Source organism: Sinocyclocheilus rhinocerous, unplaced genomic scaffold (assembly GCF_001515625.1).
Source record: "Sinocyclocheilus rhinocerous isolate Xijiao unplaced genomic scaffold, SAMN03320098_v1.1 scaffold2083, whole genome shotgun sequence".
In the NCBI taxonomy this organism is placed as follows: Eukaryota; Metazoa; Chordata; class Actinopteri; order Cypriniformes; family Cyprinidae; genus Sinocyclocheilus; species Sinocyclocheilus rhinocerous.
Window position 1 is genome coordinate 186,355 of NW_015666157.1, and position 24,191 is coordinate 210,545.

Sequence of the window (24,191 nt, forward strand, 5' to 3'; positions counted from 1 at the left end):
TGATTAAAAAAGAAATTTCAGAGTACCAACTTAATACATTGAACCAGTTAAAAGCTTGACCTTATGTCATTATGTCCTTATAATGAGTTCTTGTGTCATTTAAAGTAGGCACAGTCTGTGTTGAAATATGAAGTTTGAAATGATGAATAAAGTGCATATTTTTTCTAAAACTTATCAAATGTTAGTGGCTAGTCATTTATCAGTATACATTTTAAATCAGTAATATATCATGCAATGAAGTATTTACTGAAAATCTAGATGCTTCAAAAGTTTTTATTTAGTTAATAGTTGCTAAAGTGCCCCATAACTGTATGTTGTTTGGCTGTGTGTGCAGAATTGAATTGTCAATGCTTTTTAGATGCCACTTGAATTAATTGAACATCAAAGATACATTCCCTTGACTTGACACAGTTTCCCCTTAATATAAGGCAAGTTGTCACTAGACCACTTTATTTTTGAAAAGTCCGATTTCTTAATTCAGATTATATTTCATAAGTTAAATTATAGTCATTATATTTCTAATGTTACTGGCACTTTAGTCTATTTTCAGTAACAAACAGCCTGTAATTATTTCTCCTTGCCTATAGAATGATATTAGTAAAAATTATCATTGCTTTGCCCACTCTCCCCTACCCTAAAGAGAAAAACCCCCACAATATAATAACATATATAATATAAAAGTTCAAATGATCATGCTTAATTTCTGAAGTGATTGTCTATGGTTATTAAATCAGGTGGTGGAGGTTTAAAGGAGTGTGTCCTGGAAACTGATGAGAGACAGAAAGACCTTTTTTTTTTGATGAGAAAAAGGAAACGGGTGTGTTTAGACTAATGGGATTAGTCACATGATTAGCTACAGGCACCGATCATCATATGGCATCACGCAAGGCTACACACACCTCAAAGAGACCTGCAGTCGCCCACACAGACTCATTTCCTGAGCACCCATGTATATCTTATTGAGGTATGACTTTATAGGCAGTGCACACACTTTAATTGTAACTACTTATATTTGGTCATAAGATATCCATCACTTCAGACAAATACATTTTTACTTTTTAACAAACTCAAAAATATGTATGTACTTCACTAGATTTTAAAATATTTTTAAAGAAAATATTTAAATTTATTTAAATGAAAAAGTACAGTAAAACGGTAATATTATGAAATAGTGTTAAAATTTTAAATAAGAGTTTTCTATTTTAATATATTTTAAATTGTGATTTATTCTTGTGATGGCAAAACTTAATTTTTCAGCAGCCGTTACTCCAGTCACATTATCCTTCAAGAAACATTGTAATGTCCCACGATAATTTTCTAGTTTTTTTTTTCTTGCCCCCTTTGCTGTGGTGTGAATATACTAGTTTTCCTCTTTTCAGTTTCATTCGGGTCAGGTCAGGTCAGGCCAGGCAGATGTGTCTGCCTGCTGGTTACTTCTTTCTGACAGGCCGGTTCTCAGACCAGGGCATCTAGTTGTTCTGTTCCCAGGCACGGCACTCTTTGATGGGGATTTCTCCCACCCACCTCTCATCAGCCTACCCACTTCCCACAGCCTTCCAGAGAGGCTGGGCAAACAAGACCCCGCGTTCTGCCAATTTGTCCGTACAAAACGCAGGGATTTGGGGGCCTACAGACACTCTTACACAGACAAATGATAAGTATTTGCCTGGCAGTCTGAGATTCCTCACCCCCACCTCTATCTATGCATAAACACACACTCACTTGGTGCTTTCTCTACACTCTCCGGCCACTGGTTTCTTTAGTCTGACTTTCTTTAACCAGCCCTTCTGACAAAAAAAAAAAAAAGACCTAGACTTGCTAAGAAGGTTTCATAGACCAGTATATTTATGTTTTTTTTTGTATTTAATTGTTGGTTTTTTACTGGTTCCTCATCATGGCTATGTTGTTCAAGCTGGGTTACGAGTAATAAGCAGTAACAGATCGTAATAGACCAGTATTGGCCAGCTAAAATCAGATCATCTTGGATCTTTTTTTTATTTTACATTTTGTACGGATGTCATCTGGGTACTGGGTATACTATGTCCAGTTGCATTATTGACTTAAACACACTACTAATACTAGTAAATGGTGTAAAATAGTGCAGAAATAAGTAAGTAACTCCTCCTGTAGGTGTCTGGGTTCCACCCGTTTTCAGATAAAATGTCTGAATTGTGTGTGACAGGCTTGGGGTTCCTGCAGCCCTGTTGGTTGTAAATGGGCTGAGGCCTCGGTGTATTATTGTGAGTGGGGCAGTCTATCAGAGACCGGACTGAGGCCTGAGGCCCCGCGGTCCTCCTGGCATCCTGATCAGAGGATTAGCAGCATACAGCCGCAGGTCAAGAGCATGCCAGTCACACACACTCTCTTTAACACACACCCACACTTGTCATTTCACTTTCTCTCACAAACACCTTCGCTTTCACACACGCACGCCTGGAGAGAGCATTTCTCAACCTCTCACACTTGTGCAGAAGAGGCCTGTTTGATAGCAGGTTGCGGATTAGGTTCTGTGTTCTCTTTCATTCTTATTCTGATTGGCTTATGCTCTTGAGAGTCTTTTTTTACTACAGTGAGGTTGCGCAAGTCCATACAATGAAAGGGGATTTTTTTCTCATGACATCATATTCCCCCGTCCTCCCACATTTGAAAGGTTTTTAAGTTTTTTTTTTTTGTTCATTTAAGACGGATCATTGTTCAGTTTTATGCTGCTATTGTTTGCATAAAAGATCATACGTTTGTTATTTGATCCATAAAGCAGGTGGTTGTAAAAATGTGGCCTGGTTTTAAGTTATTTTCTTTTATTCATCTGTTCTCAAATAATAAATATTATTGTGCTTATTACAGATATTAACCCACAGTTCTACTTGATACTTTAAGCACATATGGCAGGTGGTCAATGTCAGGCCGAGCCATTCCAGCTTCAGAATATAGGGGTGTGCTGGTGTTTGACCAGAGAAGCGTGTCCTGTCTGTTAGTGTACCCCTGCACTGACCCCTGTCCATCCCTCAATAGTGCAACGCCTTGTTGCCCCCAGCATGAGGTCCCAGCATCCCCTAGTTGTGATAGTGGGGGGCACACAGCAAGGGGCCTTAGAGGGGATGCAGAATTAGCAGCTAAAATGGAGACTCACATTTCCATATGCATGCCACTGACAAGTGTTATACTGACAAACCCGGTACCAATACGTGTACAAGGTGGCCCAATGCAACAAGATGGGGGGAAGAAGGGGGCGCTGGGGGTTGGGCTTTAAAGGGGGCAGCAATATTGTACTAATTCGTGCAAGAGACTCTCTATCAAAGCGAAAGACATACGGTAATTAACGAGGGGTGAGGGGAAAAAGAGAGGAAAGAAAGAGCTGGAAGAATGAGTTTGGGAGCAAGAGGGACAGAGATGCTGATTTTGACGTGTAAATGCTGTGTTTATTAGCATATGGTGGTTTGTCCAGACCCAGCATTTACCAGCAGAATTGAATGTGTGTGCGGCATGGATGTGACTTTGTCCCCCCTAAATTTCCAAAGCTACCTTTTCAGATACAACCTCCCCCAACTCCCAAACACTACCTCACCTTTCAATTCCTTTTCTTACCTCTTTTCTATGGCCATTGCCTTTTTCTGCCCTCTTTCTCAATGGTTATCAACCGTTGTTGGTACCGTTGTTACCAACGGCCAGGCAGATTTTTTTTTCTTGTTCTTTTTTCTTTATTTAAAGATCAGTCTTGTCCAGCAAGTACAATGTGATCAGCGGACACTTACTTTTATTCTTGCCAAAAGTACTAGTACTAAAAATACAACAGATTTTAAACATTAGCTCCAAAAATATGAAAACTGCATGATAAGAAAATTAAAAGTGCATTCTCTAATTAATAAATTCAGTTATCTTTGGTTTTGGTAACAGTTAAATGAAGTATTAAATAATTATTTATGTTTCAATTATTTTTTTATTATAATTTTTTTATTATTTTATTTATTAACTTAATTTTTTTTTATTATTTATTGTATTTATGTATTATTATTATTTTTTTTTTTAATTAAATAAAATTAAATGATTAGGCATTTGTGCCAAAAACTGCATGGCCACTCTTTAGTTCTCACTATAAATTCCAATTCTCACTATTAACTATGGCTTTTGCTTCAATAATCTACTAATTTACTGCTTATTAATAGTTAGTAAGGGGGTTGTTAAGTTTAGGTATTGGGTAGGATTAGGAATGTAGAATATGGTCATGCAGAATATGTGCTTTATAAGTACTAATAAACAGCCAATATGTAAATAATACGCATGCTAACAAGCATAGTTAATAGTGAGAATTGGTCATTATACTAAAGTGTTACAGGTAGGGATCTAAAATATGGTCATGCAGAATAAGGCATTAATATGTGCTTTATAAGTACTAATAAACAGCCAATATGCTAGTAATGTGCATGCCAATAAGCAACTGGTGAATAGTAACAAATGGTCCCTAAACTAATTATTTGTATTAATTAAATGGTATTTTACATGATTCGGCATCTGTGCAGTAAGGTAAAGTATTTCACACTTTTCTCTGGGACTGAAAAAGAGCAGAGCAGGTCGCCCAGTGTGGTGCCTCTCATCTTTTGTGTGCTGGTTTCCCCATGCCAGCTTTCTGCTGTCACATTAGTGCACATCAAATGCACGAGCTCACATGCAAATGTACTCTTAGACTTTTAGCTTTTTAGCTGGCTCAGTTGCTTCCTTTGCAAACAGGAAGTACTTTTTAGTCTTTCAAACCGATTTGCTAAGTGTCATCATGTTTGTCTTTCCTTTTTAAGTGTCTCTCAGGGGTGTTTTTGGAGCAATTATTTACACCTGCTGCAATGGGTAAGTGGGAGCAAGAATCCTTCATCATATAATGAACTCCTGGCAGACCCTCGCTACTGAATATTTCCCTCTGGCCAGTGGAATAGCAAGCCAGATATACAGTAAGTAATATCAACCATGTGTGATTGTGAAGTTTGTGTGGGTATGTGTCAGATGATCAGTGTGAGTGGTCAGCCTGTTACAGGTCAAAGTTCATGGTCATCAATGGTTGAGGCTGACGGCTCTCCATCTGGTGGGGACTTGGCCTCTGAGGGTTAGGGCTAAATAGTGTAAGTGCAGAGCTTGTCTTCAAAAGTTTTTTTCTGTGTGTGACAGATCAAGTATGTAAATCACATATTCGTGTGTGTCCTGTGCCGGGTCTAAAGGCCTCTTCAGTTTACACTATGTTTAGACGCAAATTTAGCCCATGGGTGTACTGAATGCTCTAATCACACACAACAATACCTGTCAAACCATTTGACCATTCACAAAACACTGCACTTCTCTCTCTCTTTCTCTTCCTGGCAGGTAGATCTTTGGTGCTGCAGCTGCATGTCATGAATTGAATGAAAGCAGGCACTTGAGCAACTATGTGTGCACCCAGTAAAAAGGTGAAAAAGCCTATTAATCCTTTCCACGATTATTGCACTAGCATTGCCCAATTACATCCAGCTCAGTGATAAGATGAATCGCTGATCAGATTCATTTTGGCTGTTAAAAGCTGTATCATTTGCTTGACACGTAACACATTTGGTTGCTCAATGTTAACAGTACGTCTAACTTATTACATTTTTCTGGTAACACCTTCAGGTGTTTGTAAAGAAGTTTTTTTTTATGTAATTTCATTTGAATTATTTAAGTTTTAATATTTAGGAAGAGCTTGAACAGGTAAATATAATAAAACCTTATGTGGGAATGCCACAGTTTAATATGCATGATTTTGTCACATTAATGCACCTAAATATATACTTTTTTTTTTTTTTTAGTAATTGTGAAAAATTGGTTAATCATAACATCTCTATCTCCATTCCACCCACTTTATCCTTCAATTCTCTCTCTCTCTCTCTCTCTCTCTCTCTCTGGCTGTCACTGCAGCACAATGTAGGAGCATTAGTATGCTAATGAGGTGCGGGGCGACAGGTGGCCCGCTAGACAGCTCAATTAAGCAGCTCGTTAAAGGCCAAGCTAACGAAGCGGCCTGCACTGCAAGCCTCAACAAACAATGTGACTGTGCAGGCTACAAATTGGTGAGTGCTAGTTCTGTATGTGTGTGTGCACGTGTGTAGCAGGCAAGAGGCAGAGAGTTGGAGATAGAGACTGTTTTAGTGTGTGTGAGTAAATGTGTAAGCAGTGAGTTGGAGGGAGAGACTGATTCAGTTTATGTGTGTGTGTGTGTTTAGCAGTTAGCAAGGCTTTGTGATGGACACAACTAATAATGGCTAATAAGAGGGGCTGTTGCTTTTGCTCCTCAGGAAATTGAAAGCAAAAAATTAAATAAATTATAAATAAATCACTTAAATACAGACCATCCTAATTTTTTATAATTTCCCTCCAAAACACTTTGCAGTAAACGGTCCCTTACACTTACACAAATGTTCATATTTCGTTACATGTTTTCTGCGGATATACACTGACGCTGTAACAGATATACACTCTAATTTTTACATTCTGACATTGAGTCATTTAGAATGAAAGTTTTGATCAGGAATTCAAATGAAATTAGGCATGTATAGAAAAAAAACCTGTCTTTAGTGTTTTAAGAAAACATTTAACAGAAGGTTAAATGTTTTAATTAGAAGAAAATAAATTAGTAAGCCCTGACCTTACCAACTTCCAAAATCATCCTAAAGGAAAACATTTTTATTGGGTGATAAAGATATGATTACCAGTATCTTGTGTATCCTCTTGTGTATTAAATGCATATTAATTGCTAATACTTTCTTATCAAGTTAGTACACATAAGTGTATACATTTTTTTTAAAATTGAGATTACGGATTTGTCATATGTAAATCAAATTAGGGATTCACTGATTTTAAATTCTGAATGAAAACTCTAGTTATTTTCATGTTATGGCTGATAACTAATGAATATACAGTAATACAATTTTATACTATTTTTGACTTAAGACTGTACATTCAAAATAAAGCACAAAAGCGTTCTAATGTGTGAAATTAGGCATTACAACATTATAATGCACTATGATATTCATTGAGATTTGTTAAATATTACATTTTAACAGTGTTATTAGATGGGAGTTATATGTCAGCAAATGTAATTTAAATGTAAACATATAGGAAACAAGCATGTATAATTTAATATCTAATATAAAGTAATAATGATAAATCAATAATCAAATGTACTCATATAGTCACTTTACTCATATACACAATACTATGTTTAAAATGCAAAATAAGCACCAATGGTTTTAGGTTATGTTTACAGTGAAAAATTAAGTCATGTTTGTAAAAATCATTTCAAACATTAATGATGTCTGGGATTAAATGCTTCTTAATGATTATGTTCCTGCATATGACATGATGAAATAAACATCTCTTTGTCTGATCACCCAGCAAAATAACCATGGCTGGAAACATTTGAGCAGCTCTGGGACAATATCAGAAGCCGCCACAGTTTGTGGTGGAGGAGCATTGTTTATTGTGGCTAGATAAAGTTGTAACACAGACATTTTAATCAGTTTGTAACACTTAGCATTTGAGCCTTATTATCCGGGGTGTGTTCACTGGTGCGTGAAACAGCAGTGTTTGGGTTCATAACCCGACCCTCCTGTCTGAGTCTCGCTGGCATAAAGGGATCATGAGCTCTAATGGTTCAGGGATCTGCCCAGCAAACGAGGTTAGGTATGGAGGAAGACAAAAACACAGGGGCTAAACAGAGCCGCCCCATTCGCGAGCAAGCTGCTGCAAAGCTGGCCGACTCATGAATATGTTAATCCACATTTGCCCAAATAAGTATGTAGAGAGGGAGAGAAGGAAAAAAACAGCAGCACTCATTAATTAATAAGGACAATGTGCCTTTAATGACAGTGTTGACACTGTTGGCGAACAAGTGATTGGGGCCTGAGAACGAGAGGTCATCAGAATGAGAGGAAGTGACACAGTGATGGGCGTTACTGTCAAAAGGAGAGGTTTTCTGTCCTAGGAGGGCAGAAAAGGTGATCGAGGATGGACATGCTGAGTATAATGAAGTCAGAACTGAGCCACGAGAGAGAGAGAGACAAACAAGCCAGTTAGACAAGTAGACAGCGCAGAGGTCAGGAAAGTCAAATTTAGATATACACTGATTTGGAAAGAGAAAAGAGGACACTTCAAGGATATAATAATATAAAAGAATGAAGTAATCTGAAGCTTTGCATGTCATTATTTTCTGTCACTGTGTGTAATGTATGTGCCTTAAAATAATGATTGTTTTCAAACAGGTTTCCTGAACACTCTCCCTGACTGCCATTGGTTGGAAAACATATAGTCCTGACCCAGTGTTCCTGTATCAGGCTGATCAGGATGCAGAACAATGTTTTGATAGCACCTCAAGGCCAAGCTAGTACATTTGTATCAGTTACAATAGGTTTTTTTTGTATGTTGTTTTTTTTTATTTTTTATTTTTTTTAAGTAAGAATATATAATTGTCTCTGCATAGTAACTTGGAAAGGAGAGAGTTTCCTAGCTGTGCAACTCTAAACAAATCTATTCCGATGAAGAAACAAATTATACCTTTAAGTTTTATTAATTTTTCCTAAGAAATGTACTGTGACATTATAGTCATGTAGATAAATAACCATTTGATGAACATTGTATGTATTGTATGCATCGAAAATGGCATTTGTCAGAAATATTTGACAAAGTTGACTGCCTAGATAGCACAGTGAATGTATACAATATTGCGGGGAAATGTTTACATGGTTGCCGCTACATTTTATTAAAAATCAATTGAATATTGACAAAATATCTTCCATGTATTTTGTCTTAAAGAAATAGGCAAGAATGAACCTGTTGTCCTCTGATTCCAGTTCTTTCCAACAACAAAGTACCTGTCCGTGACAAACCCATAAAATGTTTGCTGGCACATTATAATGCTATAATGTTTCATGAATGAATTGAAAAATCTCACACATTTTTACCAGTGTTTGTTCCTCAAATTTGCCCTATACACTGACTTTCATGAGAAACATATAAGTATTACAAAATCTGACATATAAGAGAATAGATATTAGACAAGATGCTAATGCCATTCACTAACAGCACTTCAGCATTTTTGTGCAAATCCCCCAGGCCTTATGGTGTTTGATTCACAACAGTAAAACCCAGACTTGCATTGAAACACACCATCTCTTTTTGATGCAACAAATTTAAGCATTGCATCGAGGCCTGAAAGAACAACAATGGCTCAATCTTTTCAAACACCAGAGCAGCGCCACACATAGAGATCAGAGTAAGTTTATGAAGTAATCTCTCTTTCTCTCTCGCTATCACTCGAACCCCTCCCTCTGTGTTATGACATAGTAATCTGTGTCTCTAGCAGCTTGAATGAATAGGCGTATGAATGGCTGTTTTCTGCCTACATGAACCTATTGGAGGTGGATCAACCATATGCCCATGGACATGCACACTCAATGACAAAGGCGGATACCAACAGGTCCTCTCTGACACAAAGCACCGTGGGGCTGAGGGAGGCGGGCGAGACGAAGGGTGCATCTTAACCTGAGATGTCCACACACACCCCACCGCATGCCACCCACACAGCAATATGGAGATGCGACATTGATACAAACCCAGCCTGGGGAGTTTGTGAAGATGATGCTTTGTTGTGTTGTTTTTGAAAGGTCTTGGTTTGTGCGGGTGATGTTATTGTGTATGTAAAATGTATGGAGGAAGAGGGAGGGGACAGTAGGAAAGACAAGCACTTTTTTGGAGGGGGCAAATCTGTTGCAGCTCTGGATGAAGTCCTGTGATGGAGAGACAGTGTGTTAAGCGACATATGTGACACAGAGGGACAAAAGGATTATGGTCCTCTTCTCGTTATCCGTACCTTTGGACAGTGGGATTATCATCCGAGGAGTGAATATCTCGGGCCGCTAAACTTCAGTGTGGCCCGGTTCCTCATCTCTTGTGTGGGGTGGGAAAGCAGGGGTGAAGGGGGATCCCTGGAGAGCGGGCCGCTATCAGGATTTACATATCCATCAGAGATCAGAGCTATGTTCTCTTTCTTTCACTTTTCTCTCTTCTTTTTCCTCTGTCTTGCATACACATGCTCGAACATGCTGAGATGTTTCATTTTACTGTTTCTGAATTAGACTGTTTCTGGATTTTACAGTTTCTGTTTACTTTTGAAAATGCTTCTAATTTTTCCACATTTATTGTTATTATATTTAATATTTTTATATTATATGCAAAGAGGTTCAAAGTCCACATATGAAAATGCTTGTTCTTTCGTGTTTATTATTTATTATATTATATTATATTATATTATATTACATTGTGTTGTATTATACTTTCATAACAATGTAAGTCTAAAGATTGACTTAAAAAATAAACAACTCTAAAAATGTATTTGGTTTGCTCATATTTTGCTTTATTGATAGCGTCACTCAAGCTGCATGAACTCAAAATCCATGACAATTATGTACAAAGTTAGCATGGTCAGATTACAAATGTATTTATTTTCCTAGAAATAGTACAGAATTTTATTTATTAAAAAAAAAAGAAGAAAACTATGAATATGCATTTGTCATAATGTTTTATTTATTGAATTTTGAAACTAAAATGTTTTTTAACCCCATTGTGTCTTTACAAATAAATGCATCACTCTGGCATGGAGAAAAATAATAATTTTTGTATTTGAAAAAATTACAGGAGGAGTACAACGGAGTAACTACTGTAGCGGAGGGCAAATGAAGTTCAGCTGAGGTGAAGGGGTGAGACAACAGTGAGAGAGATCGAGAGACGCGTCTAATGATGGAATGCACACAGAGAGATGAAAACTAATGGAGACAAAGGATGTACAGAGTGACCGAGAGAGGGAGAGAGATGGCGATGGGGTGGCTGACTGCTGTTGAACTCATCGTCATCTTAATTGATGAGGTCATCCCGGGGACTATCCCAAAACTAGAGTGTCCCCGGGAGGTCGTCACCAGGTCATCCAAAAGTCAGAGTGCATCGGAGGGAGATGACATAGCATGTAACTTTTCTTTGTGTTTTGCTGTTGTTGTTGTTTGTTTATGGGGTTTTTGCATTTAATTGAAAGGATAGTGTAGACCAGACAGGAAAGTGGAAGGAGAGAGAGAGGGAAATAGGATCAGGACCAGATGCAAGCTGGATTTGAACCTGTGTCCCCTTCAGCACAACATATATTTCTATGTCCTGACTTTCTGTGTGCATTACCAACTGTATCATAGCTCCAACTTCTATGCATTATTACTAAACTACTTGCTGCTTTAAAATGATTTCAAATTCATCTAAATGAGATTTTTGAAAATTATTTTTATTTATTTTTTCTTACAAGATTTTCAAAGTTGTTGATATACAAAGTTATTTTTCAAAATCATGTTTAGGTGCCACATTCTCAAACCAATACGTATTGTTTTAATTATTTATTATTTTAGCTTAAAATTTTCAATTTTAATGTGCTTTATTGGCATTACAAAACATGCATTACCTAAAACATACAATAAATAAATAAATATATATATATATATATATATATATATATTTGTGTGTGTGTGTGTGTATGTATAATCCAATATATAATAATTTTTAGGTGCCATAAAACTAACTTAATATGAATATTTAAAAATATATATATTTTTATAATTTACATACATTTCTTTTTTAATAAATGAGTAATTATTAGGAAACTAATAAAAAAAGATTAACGATAAATTAAAGATACAACAGAAAATAAAAACCTTTTTTTCCCCTTTTTCTCACATATACAAAGGTTTGTTTTGAAATTGGGTCCGTGTCTTTGATATGCTGTCAATCAAATGTTCTCTGCTGGAATTGCTAGAGTGTAGGTGTGAAAGTAACCTTTGCAACACAGGCACACAAACACACACATATACAGAGAAACTCAAATAGACTCGCTCAGCGACAACACACTCCGTAATTGCTGCCTATTAAGGTCTTCGCTTCTCTCCCACACCTCATTACAGGCCTAAACACACACTGCCCCCTCATTACAGATTGCTTGCTAAACACACAAACATATACAATTCCCTCATTCCCACCTGTCAGTTAAACACTCAACCTGGCAAGCGTGACCACTGAGAGTTGGGTGTTAACTCGCTGATGACAGTGTGAGAGGTGTGGGCTCTGTAACCCCATTCCAATACATGATAGAAAACTGTTATGCGTGCTGACCTTATGTGTCCGTGTGTGTTGTGGGAAGTCTCTAACGAGGCATTTGTCAGGATGGTGCGGTTCTCTTGTTGGATTAGGTTTGACTTTGAACACCCTATAAAGAAAACGGACTCTCATATAGAAAAACCAATTAGCACTTGTATCTATACATGTACCTCACACTGTGTTTGCATGTGCAAAAGCAACAGGTTCAAATCCGTTGTATGGGGAAAAAGCTGGTGATGTGAGTGCATAAAAATAATGTTTTTGTATATAATTAGCATTCAAATAATGCATCTAGCATTCAAATAATGCATCTCATAATCTTGTACTGCAGTTATATCTGATCAAATGCACATTATTATTCTTTAGTTTGGGTTAAACAAATCAATTTTGCTTGGTTGGAACAGCAGCTACGCTAATTATGTCTCTTTGTTTCTCTGTTTCTGCTGGGATTGACATCCCGTGGTAACTAGGATATACACAAGCTTCAGTCTGGATCCAGAACACACGAGAAGAGATGATGCCAACCCCTCAGAAGCTGTACAAATAAACTTGAATTGAAATGAATTGAATATGCAATAATGCAGTGATTTAGTTTCATCATCATAATATTTGTTATTATAACTATCATCTCTCCATCTTGTGCTCCTGTTATTCTCTGCAATGAAATAATGTGCAACCTTTAGCAATGGGGGGTTTGTTTGTTGTAAATTGGTGCAATTCGCTATAGACCCTGGTCCTTTTCTCACTCTCTCTTTCTCAAGGTGAAAGGAAATTGAATGTGCCAAAAAGAACAGATGGGTTGGTGAGAGGAGAATAAATGAACAAAAAGTTGCTGCAAAACAGAGGTGTATAATTATGGTTATACCACAGTATGTGTCAGATCCAAAGGGTATGACAAAGTAACTGTGCTTTTACTATATTACAGGCACAATCCCCCTGGAGTAACCTGGGATGAAGTGTCTTACAGACACTGATCTTAATTCATGGCTCATTCTTTTGAAAGACTTGAATCAGGAACTTTCCAGTTGCAGACATGAAGTTAAACCACCCCATCGTTAATGGTGTCGTTTTTGTTTGTTGTGATAATTTAGAAAGGAAGAAAATCAGATTACTTCTGTCCAGCAGTGCCATTTTTAATGTCATTTTGAAGGAAACTGGAAGAAGAGCATTTTGAAACTTGGAAGGAAGTTCAGAACAAATCATGGAAGCTTGAAAAGAAGAATGGAAGAAAGGAAGTTCAGTCCAGGGTGATTAGTGATGTCAAACTTCCTTTTTTATTAATATAAAATACAAGAAAGAGAGAGGTTTTATTTTGACATAATATTTTGACGCAAAGACTTTGCCATTGACTTTCTAAATCATTTGGATAAAAACAATGTAATTTGCAAGACGTGTTCCCAGCTGACTGCACCAAGAAGCAAAAGCTAGTCATTTCTGACAGACAAACAGCTTGTGCATTGTTCATACTGTGGCTATGTCCTAATGTGTTGTTTGTCTGTGTCCCAGCTTGCGATAGTTTGCAGATCCTCTTCAAAGTACTTCAGATGACAAGGGACCCCTCTTAAAAACACAAGCCTGAACTCTTCAGTTTAAGAGCCCGGCAGTTTGCCTCACTGTGTGTTTCTAACCCAGGAAACTGACAGATGCCCATAAATTATTTGCCTTTATTTTAAAAGCACAGCTCATTTACATCAATTTGTAAGAGGCGGGGGAAAGTAGTGAGGTGTTTGGAACTTTAGGTATGTATATGCCAATGTGAAAAGGGGGGTCATCTTAGGTGGTCAGTGTAGCCATTCTTTTGCCCTAGTATCCTGTCATATTCACTGAACCCTTGCATACTCACTATTTCCACCCACACACAAACCAGAGCTCAGATGCTGCCTCCCCGCTAATTAGCAACAAGTCAGAGCCGCCCACTTCTGCAGGGCAGTAAATATTCCCACACACTCACACAGACGTCCCTAACTCGGATACAAGACCCTCGTTCCTTCTCCATTCTTTCCCCTCTTTTCTGATTTTTATCACCTCCCCTTGTTTTGTTCCCACTTCTGCAGCCATCAATCATACCATTGACCTATCTTGTTAGGGGAAACTCACAGACACGCCCCCTCGCCTCTTCCAGGCCTCAATCTCATCCCACGCTCTCTTTCTTTCTATATACGCATGCATCCAATGTCCATATCTGACTTATACCTTCACGCTCCATCCCGCTCTCCTGCACAGTTAGTGGTCAGGACAGGCTTGTGGCCGTGGGCCGGACAGGGTCGTGGGGAGGTGTTGTGGGGGATTAGATTTAGGGAACACTCTGGGTGGTACGGTAGCCTCTGCGACGAGTACAATGCCTCCTGTGTCCCCATGTGACACACACCCTTGTTTTACAACAGGGGAGGAGACACCTTCAATGCCCCAATGATGTGAACCACCCTGAGCCTATTCACAGTGACAAACGGCCACTGCTGGCCCCTGCGACAAACACATGCACAGACAGACCGCGACTATCACACTCATGAACACGGTTTTTGCTTCATGTTGTGTTTATTTGCTAAACTGTCCTGGCAAAAAAACACTACTGTTAAATGCACAATGGGAGACGCATTGAGACTACCTAGATGACATTAATATGCGCACTCAAATCCGAGACAGATGGAATAAAAGGCTTTCCTCTACCTTTAGCGCTTTCTCCCTCTATTTTCTCTCTGAAAGAACCTTCTTGGCTGGCTCTCAGTGGAGTTGAATTGGTATGGCTTTAATTGAATCAACTAGTTCTTTTCTTGTGCCGCACTTATGAGGCCAGAGCAGCCAAATGGCTTGATGACAACGTAATGGCAAAAGAATGAATGAGCGACGCTGCCAGAGGGGAGTGAAAACCCAATGGCATTCCTTCGCATCTGCAGCGATACACAGTCGCACACAACACTATTACAATTGCTGAACTTAGCCAAAAACACAGGAAGAATGACATTTTAGCAGAATTCTGAGATTTTTGTGAACTTGTAGATTCTGTTAATGTCATGACGAACATTGTATACAAATATTCTATTCAAATGAGCATACTACATAGTTACAAAACTTTTTCATATGGTTATATATTTATTTATATTTAATGCAGATTATAGGTATGTGACGGAACATTGACTGGAAGTGCCACCCATTTTTTAAAGATGTTCAGGTTTTTGGTGAACAATCAGTGTGAGGCTGACGTAGATGGTCTCGACCCCTGGTTGCTGTGAACGTTAGGGATGCAGAGGAGGGATGGAGAGATGCATTCCTTCTAAAGAATCCAGCTGAGACAATAGAACAGCGCACAGGCACTTGGGGAACAGAAGGGTGACACAGAGGGCAGCTCTCACCCACAACAACTCTCCTCCTTTGAAAACAAAACCCCAACCTGTTACTGCTTCAGTCTGTCTGTGGGAGGGGATGCTCGTAATAAAGCTGCCAGCCCTCTCGTTAGGCATCATGAGGGTAAGTGCATGTGTATGTGTTTGAGTGAAGGACCAGGGAGCAAAAGTACAGGAATGCTCTCTTTCAAGTGACGTTTGGGAGCGAGAGCTGTCACACTGTTTTTCATATGCATGACTTTTTGTCCCTTCCCATTTTTATCTTAGTTTCCTCTAAGATGTCCTCAGTCAGATCAGTTTAAGCGAGTAGAAATACAGTACACTGTAAAAAAATATCCTGTTAAATTTACGTCAAAATAGGCAGCTGTTGTTACATGTACAAAAATATGATGGCAGTGTATATTTTATAGCTTGTAACCATATATTTAATCAAGTGATGTATGCATGTATGTATGTGTATATATACAGATCAACAAAATTTGTACCATGATTATCACTATATTAATACAGGTGGTAAAATATAGAGCCACATGATCACTCAAAATTCATAATGGGTGACTTGTCCATAAATTATGGCCAAAATTCATATATAGACAGTGCACAGTGTCATACAAAACAACATCAGGATAACACACAACACTAAAATAATGCAATAAACAAAAACTGAATAATAGAAAATGTAACACAAAGTATTCGAGTGTACGCAGAGGCGGACAGTAGTGAAGTATTTTTACTCTGCTTTAAAAGTACATTTTTCAAGTGTCTGTACTTTATCAGTGTTTTTCTTTAGAAAACTTTTACTTCACAAATTTGCCAAAGCATAATGTACTTTTTTACTGCAATATGTTTCATATTAAATATAATTTAATACTTAATTCCATTAGAAATCTAGTACTTTCTTATTTTTACTCAAGAAAAAGTACCGTATTGGCCCGAATATAAGACGACCCTGATTATAAGACGACCCCCCCCTTTTTCCAGATGTACCTTTTGGAAAAAGGCTTTTTAAAAACCAAATCTTGTTTTTTCTCAGTAAAACACATTTTGTCTTCAATTATTTTCATATTGCATATTTTTCCTATTTTAATTTTTGTTTTGAAAGTATTATTGACATGTCAAAGTCTAGACCCTGAATATAAGACGACCGCGTTTTTTCAGATGTATTTCCAAGAAAAAAATATCGTCTTATATTCGGGACAATACGGTAATTCAAAGTTGTACTTGGGTACAAGAGAGTACTACATTTTTAATGTTCTTAAGTATTAAAGGTAGAAAAACAACTGTTATTTATGAAATGTATTGCAGTAAAAAGCACAACATTATGCTTCGAAATGTAGTGAAGTAAAAGTTTTCCAAAGAAAAATACTCTGATAAAGTACAGATACTTTTAAATTTACTTGAGTATAGTAAAAATACTTTACTGTCCACCTCTGAGTGTACTTATGACAAAAATAAGTTAAAATTGCTTTAAAAAAATATATTTATTTGTGATGTATCACACAGGGACTTCTGGGAATGTCCCTTCACAATAATTATATGGTAATTCATAGTTCTTACTTGCAAATTTACAGTAAAATTACATATGATGTAATGTTAAATCATTTACAGTTTCACATTGTATACAGTTAATCAGTTAACAAGCTTTTACTGTAGCATTTTGAGTGGTTTTTTTTTAAACAGTAAATTAAAAAACCTGTATGACTGACTTTTTATGTGTGTGAGGAATATATATAGATATAGATGTAAAATGTAAAGAAAGTCATTTGGGTCCAAAACAATAGACCCACTGAGTTTCGCTGTATGGACCATCCTTTGTGTTCTGAAGAAAGATCATCATGAGAGTGAGTAAATGATGAGAAAATATTTTTTGGTGAACTTTGGTGCCTTTTGGTGCAGATTTCATAAGTCATCTCAGCATCCCCCCTCCTTCACACAAGAGCACATACGCAATAACGCACCCCTCCTTTTTATCTTTCCCTCTTGCAGGATCAGGGGAGCAGGTTGTGGTAACATTTCTAGCATTTGGCTGCAGCAAATCCCACAGCTTTTTTCCTGAAAAGAAGTAGCCACCTTAAAAAGGGGGGCTCTCCTCCAGTGAAGCCCCTGGTCTTTCTCCTGCTCTCAGCCTGCGCTCAGCAGTCTGCATGCCCCTCACCATCGCTTGCAAATCCCCCTTTATCCGCTGGCAGCCAGATGGGGTGGCAGGAATAATAGGCAGAGCCTGATGAGCACCATTCAATTTGTCCAGCCGTGTAAAGGAGCTTGTAAGCCGTTCCATTTGAGCAGGGTGTAATAGTAGCCAGGGGAGCAGAGGCTATGTTAAGACTTAATTACCTACTAATGGCTGTTGTAGGGACAAAAGACTTATGTAGACCCCAACAACTTACACTCCTGTAATAGAGGAGAAAGGCTGAGAGAGGAAGGGGTTGAGGGGGAACTGTTTGAGATGCTGTGGTCAGAAATTTGTGATGTCCATATGTTAAAAATGTCATCGACACAACTTTTATTCACTATGTGTATGAGGTGTGTGGATGGAAAGAAAACGGAAAGAAGAAAAAGACTTTGCTGCATGTACTTTGATTTTCTTTAGAAAGCCATTTGGGCTCAGAAACCTGGGAGAAAAGATTTTCTTGTTTTTTCTTTTCTTTTCTTATTCTCTTTTTTCAGTTGGAGGGAAGATTAGCAGGATTAAGACTGGCTCACATATGCTGCTCATCACTATTGGCATTCAACACAACACAAGCCCAACTGCCACCCAGACGGGGAGAGAAAGAGAAAGACAGAGGGTGAAAGTGAAAATTTTCCTCTGATATTAAAGCATTGCTACACTGAATCAAAACTGTTTGGAATAATTGTGGAAGAGAAAAAGGCTGTTTAGTGAGAACGGGAGAAACTGTTGGATAGTGAGAGGAGGGAATCATAATGGATTTATGATGGAAAATAGCTAAAGAGGTGCAGGATATACAGTGGTGTCCAAAAATGTTAGACTACATTTTTTTTTGTTTTCATTTTAAATGAAAGTTTTTAGTTTTTGGATTTTGATGATTGTTAAAAAAGTTATAACGATGGAATAAAATCTTTAATATTGAGCACTCACCAATCAAATTTAAGCAAATTTGTGACACTGACCATGTAAACTTCTTTATGGATAACATGATTGTCAGGTTTTAATTGTAGTGTTCATGAAGGGGGACAAACCTAATACTAAGAAATTATTACATTTATTTTCATTTTTCAATTCAACCTTCACTATTTATGCTGATAACATATGTATAATGTATAAATATATAATGATTTTTTAAATGTACCCTTTTCACAGACTGGGATAATGCTTTCCCACAGTTAATAACATAAATCAAACAAAGGTTGTTTTTTTTTCCTTTTTAAAAATGTAATATACATTTATAATGCTATACTTTGTGTTATATATCTTAGGCATTATTTCAGAAAACGTGTTAATGTTGCTTTGTGGGTTTGTAAGACAATGACTGTAGGAGTGATGGCAAATTTGGCTAAAAGTGTCTCCTAAATTCATAAATGTAACTTTTTCTCTCTTCCGACCACCAAAATCAATCTCTCAATTTTTTTATACCTCTTTTGGTCATAGAAACGCTGAAATTATATTTTTCTTTTGCTATTGGACCAAATGGATTCACCAATATAAAAGTTTACCCAATAATGACTTCTGCTTCTGAGAATCCTGGAAATGTAAAGATGTCCATTAGAAAATAATTGAAAAAAGAAGAATTGTATTTCTCTATTGAAAAAAGCAGCTTTTTTTCAACTTTATTTTGCAAATAACCCCTAAAAAGAACCTCTGCTTTACAGAACAGCAGAAAAATGTGCCGTGACATGACAGAGTTAGATGTAACGCATGAATATTCAGGAAACATGAACACATACAGAAACAGAAACCGACAAGCTTCTAAATACTGTAAAGTACTGTGCTTATGTTGAGTTTTGGGTTAACTGTGCAAAAAAAATGCTGAAACTGAACTCCAGCTGGATTCATTAACTTAAGCATGACTGCAGTTACAGCTCTGGCTAATTTAGCTCTTAGAGTTAACAGTTTTTACACATATACACACCTCTGCCCACCTCATTACTGGAATGCGCACAGAAACACATCATTATCTAATAAAGGTAATGAGAAAAGAAGAGTCTGGCTCTGCCAACAGGCGGAAACTAGCACTCAGTCTCCTTCCACACTCATCCACCAGGCTAATATTCATTCACCCTGAGGTGGCAAAAGCTCTCGTATCTCTCTCGCCCTCTTTTTCTGAGGCAGGCCCTCGTTAAACAAATAGCTTTTAATTAAATGACTGAGTGACACAAAATGTAGCCAGTTCTGTATTTTTGTCATTTCAGTTGATTAAATTTTCTGCACCTGAACTGTGAAGTTTGAATAAGCTGTAAAATGCTGTCTGGAAACTGCATTGCTTTCTCACTTTTTTCAGTTTTTAAGCAAATAGCTTCAGAAAAATGATTTAGATTAAAATGTTATATGTACATATATATGTATAAAGGAATCAAAAAGTATCACTTTGCATCAGTGTGCATTTTCATTTATTTAAATAATTACAATTGCAGCAGTGACAATGGGTTCACATAAACTGGTCCACAAAAACGTACAATTAAGCACAATGCTCATTAGGCTTTCACGCAGCACTTATGTAATCACTAATGTGGCCAGTGTTTATGCCGTAAGTCTTGTTTAAGCAGGTCTGTAAAAAAATGAGTGTACATCTTTGTCATTGGCTCAGTGTGATCTAAATCAAGAGGTAATGACGTCAGCCATGCATGCTCTTAATTAGCCTTAATTGGCAACATTCTCGGCGGACTACAGTTACTAAAGTTGGGATGAATCGAGGGCAGACCAACCCCTGTCTTTCTCTCTCTGTAATTGCTCCCAAGACAGTTGTCAGTCAGTGTGTGTTGTGTGGGTGCGTGTGAATTTGTGTGCATTCTTCCCCGGGTGACATTTCAGATAATTATATGCGCGAGGAATAAACTGCAGCTCTGACAATAGGGCTCTTTCTGTCCCCCCGTTTCTAATCCAGATAGTCGCGGCATATATTACCATTTTGGTACACTTAACAAGTGAGATTACCGGAATCTATAATGAAGGAACTGAACTACAACTTCTCTCCGACACCGCCGGTTTAAACCAACTCATTTGCATAAGCGTATTTAACGAGAGTAAACAAGCAAATAGACAGACGGGACTGTCCGCACGGGGAAAACAACCAAACAACAAGAGCTCAAAGATGCTTCAATGAAAATATGTTAAAGACCTTGATCTGGTGATGTCTCTCCTAAACTCATTGATGCGTCTGTTAAATCTACACCTGTGGAGTCAGAAGAACAGACACATTTCCAGACACTTTTGATCTATCTATCTGTCTATCTATCTATCTATCTATCTATCTTAAAATAGGCTATACATACGCCACATATCTGCGTTTATGTCCTATTAATTTCCAAACAAGCGAAATGTAAATTGGTCATAAATATGGCGCTGTGAGTAACCCGCCTGTTTATGCCCTCCTCTTCTGCCCCAAACAATAACTTCTGTTTGTCCATATTGGCCTAATTGAAATGTTTCAGATCATAACCGTTAAAAAACATTTTACACGCCTCGTTTATTAACGATTTAAATGCTCTTAACGGCTGAAATCAGTCAGCTGTCAGGCCCCAGCATGGGGTCACCGGGTTAAAACAATATGAGCGCATTCAAATCGCAAAATAGTGTCTGCTACTGACCGCGCTCAATCCTGCGGGAAATAGCACACGATCACCAAGAAAATCTTGCATCGGCATTCTGCATCTATCCGCCCCTCAATCCACTATTATATAGCATTTTGCAAAGCTAATTAACTCATATGAATCAAGTGAGAAATGTAAAACTAATATAAAATAGTTAATATAAGCTAATTTATTATTTATTTAATAATAATAAGCAATTTCAAAAACAATGTAAAATTATATATATATATATATATTAGTTAAAAAAACATTGATAGTTCGGTTAATTTTTTTCGGTGTCAAACATGCACATGCAGTGCATTTATAGGAAAGTTAATTACATTATCAAACAAAGTTCTCTTAAGTTTTTATTTGTCCACGCATGCATCAACTAACTTAATAACTTAACTTAAGTACAGTCTGCACAGTTTGTTCAACCGTCTCTCTGTAATCCAAACCCAACGATGTTCTGTGAGGATGCACCATATGCGAAGTGTGTCTAATGCATTTAATGAAGCCTCAGTTTTTTTGCAATGACATCAGGTTTCAGGACCCCCACCCACTGGAGCTCATTGGTTCTTGACGGGCTGTCGGAAAAGCGTTGACATTGTCCCGGTGACTTGCCCCCGAGTGATGGGGAGGAGGGACCTACTATAAAATAGCCCTCGTCACTCGGGCGTGCCAAACACAAACAGTGCACGAGTGAACTGGAATAACGAGTGAATTCTGCAAAGACACACACAAGCACGCGCTTGCACCTGCTACCGGTAAGTCTGAATATATAGAAAATATTGATTAATTTGTATAAAAGTATAAAAGCATTGTAGCCTACACTAGTAAAGGCCCGCGTTATTTAAACGATTAAATAGTTTTCTCCTTGTAATTATTCAGTGGAGTAATTTATTATATGCTACTGTTTAGATATATTAGATAATCGCTAACTTTTGTTGTCATAATTTTTATTTTTTATAGTTTGCTGAACTGGAAAACTGTAACAAACTTTACAGCTTTACCTTTTGTAAACTTATTGAGTTGGGGAGTTAAACAATCTCTAGGACTTTAAATCTGTTGTAGGCTACTGCGTTTAATCAAACCGTGTTAATTAGTTTTTAACTTTTCGTTTTTATTTTCGTATTACATTTTTAAGTTTTAGTTTTTAACCATTCCCTTCTTTTAAAGGAATATTGACATCTTCGAGAATCTGAGAGCGCACTGAACACCATGGACTCCGACACGAGCCGAGTGTCCAGTAGACCTTCTTCTCCTGAAGGCGACGATCTCTTCCTGTCCGCTGTCAAGAAGTCCGTGGGTTTCTCCGGCGCTGTCTCCTCCACGCAGAGCGATTCTCCTCCGGAGTTAAGAGGCGTAGACCTGCGGGGAAGCTCCAGCGCCGACGAGGACGCGGTGTCTCTGAAGATGCTCTCCAAAAAGGACCGTAAACTTCTATCCGAGAACGAACTGCAGAACATGCGCCTCAAGATCAACAGCCGCGAAAGAAAACGCATGCACGACCTCAACATCGCCATGGACGGGCTCCGAGAGGTCATGCCCTATGCCCATGGGCCATCCGTGCGCAAGCTCTCCAAAATAGCCACCCTGTTGCTCGCGCGCAACTACATCCTTATGCTGAGCAGCTCGCTGGAGGAGATGAAACGGCTCGTGAGCGAGATCTACGGAGGAGGGAGCGGGGCTCATCATACCGGCTTCCACCCGTCCAGTTGTGGCACCCTTACGCACGCGGCGGGCGCTCCGTTACCGGGTCACCCCGCTGCTGTCTCGCACTCGTCTCACCCGGTGCACCATCCTCTGCTTCCACCAGCAGTCTCCACTGCCGCATCTCTCTCCGGCCCGGGTCTCTCAGCCGTCAGGCCGCATCACGGACTCCTCAAGGCACCATCAGCCGGCGCTGGCGCATTTGGCGCTGGTTTCCAGCACTGGGGTGCGGGGATCCCGTGTCCGTGCAGCATGTGCCAGGTTCCTCCGCCTCACGTGTCCGGTATGAGCACCGTCAGCATGCCACGACTGACCAGTGACTCGAAATGAAGTACTGAACTTTGATAAAGGAACTTTGAGGCGCACCCACATAGTTTTATATATATTAAAGCTGTATTATCTCGTGTTTATCAGTTTATGGCTGAACAATTTGTTTTTGGAAAGCACAAATAGTTCTGAAGCGAAGAAAATGGATCGAAGCCACTAACATAGAGTTTTCTAACACTTTAGAGGTATTAGGTTTACTATCCATGTGCATTTCTGTGTATAAAGTTTGTGAAAATGGCATACCTTACTCTTTTTAGCCTTCAAACACTGGACTGCTATTTACAAAATAAGTTTAATGCGAAAAAGATGTATAGCATACAATTAAGAATAAATTAAAACGTACAATTCATGCTGCAGTTAAAGAGGGCTAAATAGTTTAATGAGCCATTAATATTAGACGAAATGATACATTTAAAAAGTCCTGTAGCTTTGGAAAACATAATGGGACTGCACTGTGTAAATATGTAGATAGCATTTGTACAGTTTGAGAGATTTTATATTACCTTCCCCAGTTTATGTTTGGGGTCAGAATTCATTTGCCAAGCGCTGTCTGTAATAGGAATTATGCACCTGTTCATCCCCCCCCCTCACTTTTATTTTTTATAATAAAGTGTAAAATTATATCTCTCTCTCTCTCTCTCTCTCTGTCTTTATCTCTTCCTCTGTCCCTTTAGTTTTCTGGCTTTCCATCTTTATTTTTATCTCTTCTTTCTGCACAAGCTTACCCGTCATGGCCGATGCGAAGAATGCTCAACTTTTATTTTTTATAATAAAGTGCAAAATGATATTTATTTACTTATTTTGATGGTATTTTCAAATTAATGTGCGGTGAATGTTTGAGTCCTAACTGTAAAATAAATGTTTTAAAATGATGCATTTATTTGCTTG

The 24,191-nt window shown here is 38.1% G+C and overlaps 1 protein-coding gene and 1 long non-coding RNA gene across 2 annotated transcripts; both read left to right on the forward strand.

Annotated features, from left to right (window-relative positions):
• The first annotated feature begins 4,408 nt into the window (after positions 1-4,408).
• Positions 4,409-8,368, forward strand: LOC107731747 (uncharacterized). The gene is made up of 3 exons (XR_001638805.1): positions 4,409-5,429; positions 5,914-6,065; positions 8,256-8,368. It is a non-coding gene; the product is annotated as an uncharacterized LOC107731747 (long non-coding RNA).
• A 12,063-nt stretch (positions 8,369-20,431) lies between these two features.
• LOC107731746 (oligodendrocyte transcription factor 2-like) lies at positions 20,432-23,884 on the forward strand. The gene is made up of 3 exons (XM_016542905.1): positions 20,432-20,461; positions 21,807-22,030; positions 22,443-23,884. Exon 3 carries the CDS (start codon positions 22,485-22,487, stop codon positions 23,304-23,306), a length of 822 nt encoding a protein of 273 aa, XP_016398391.1. The 5' UTR covers positions 20,432-20,461; positions 21,807-22,030; positions 22,443-22,484; the 3' UTR covers positions 23,307-23,884.
• Positions 23,885-24,191: the final 307 nt, after the last annotated feature.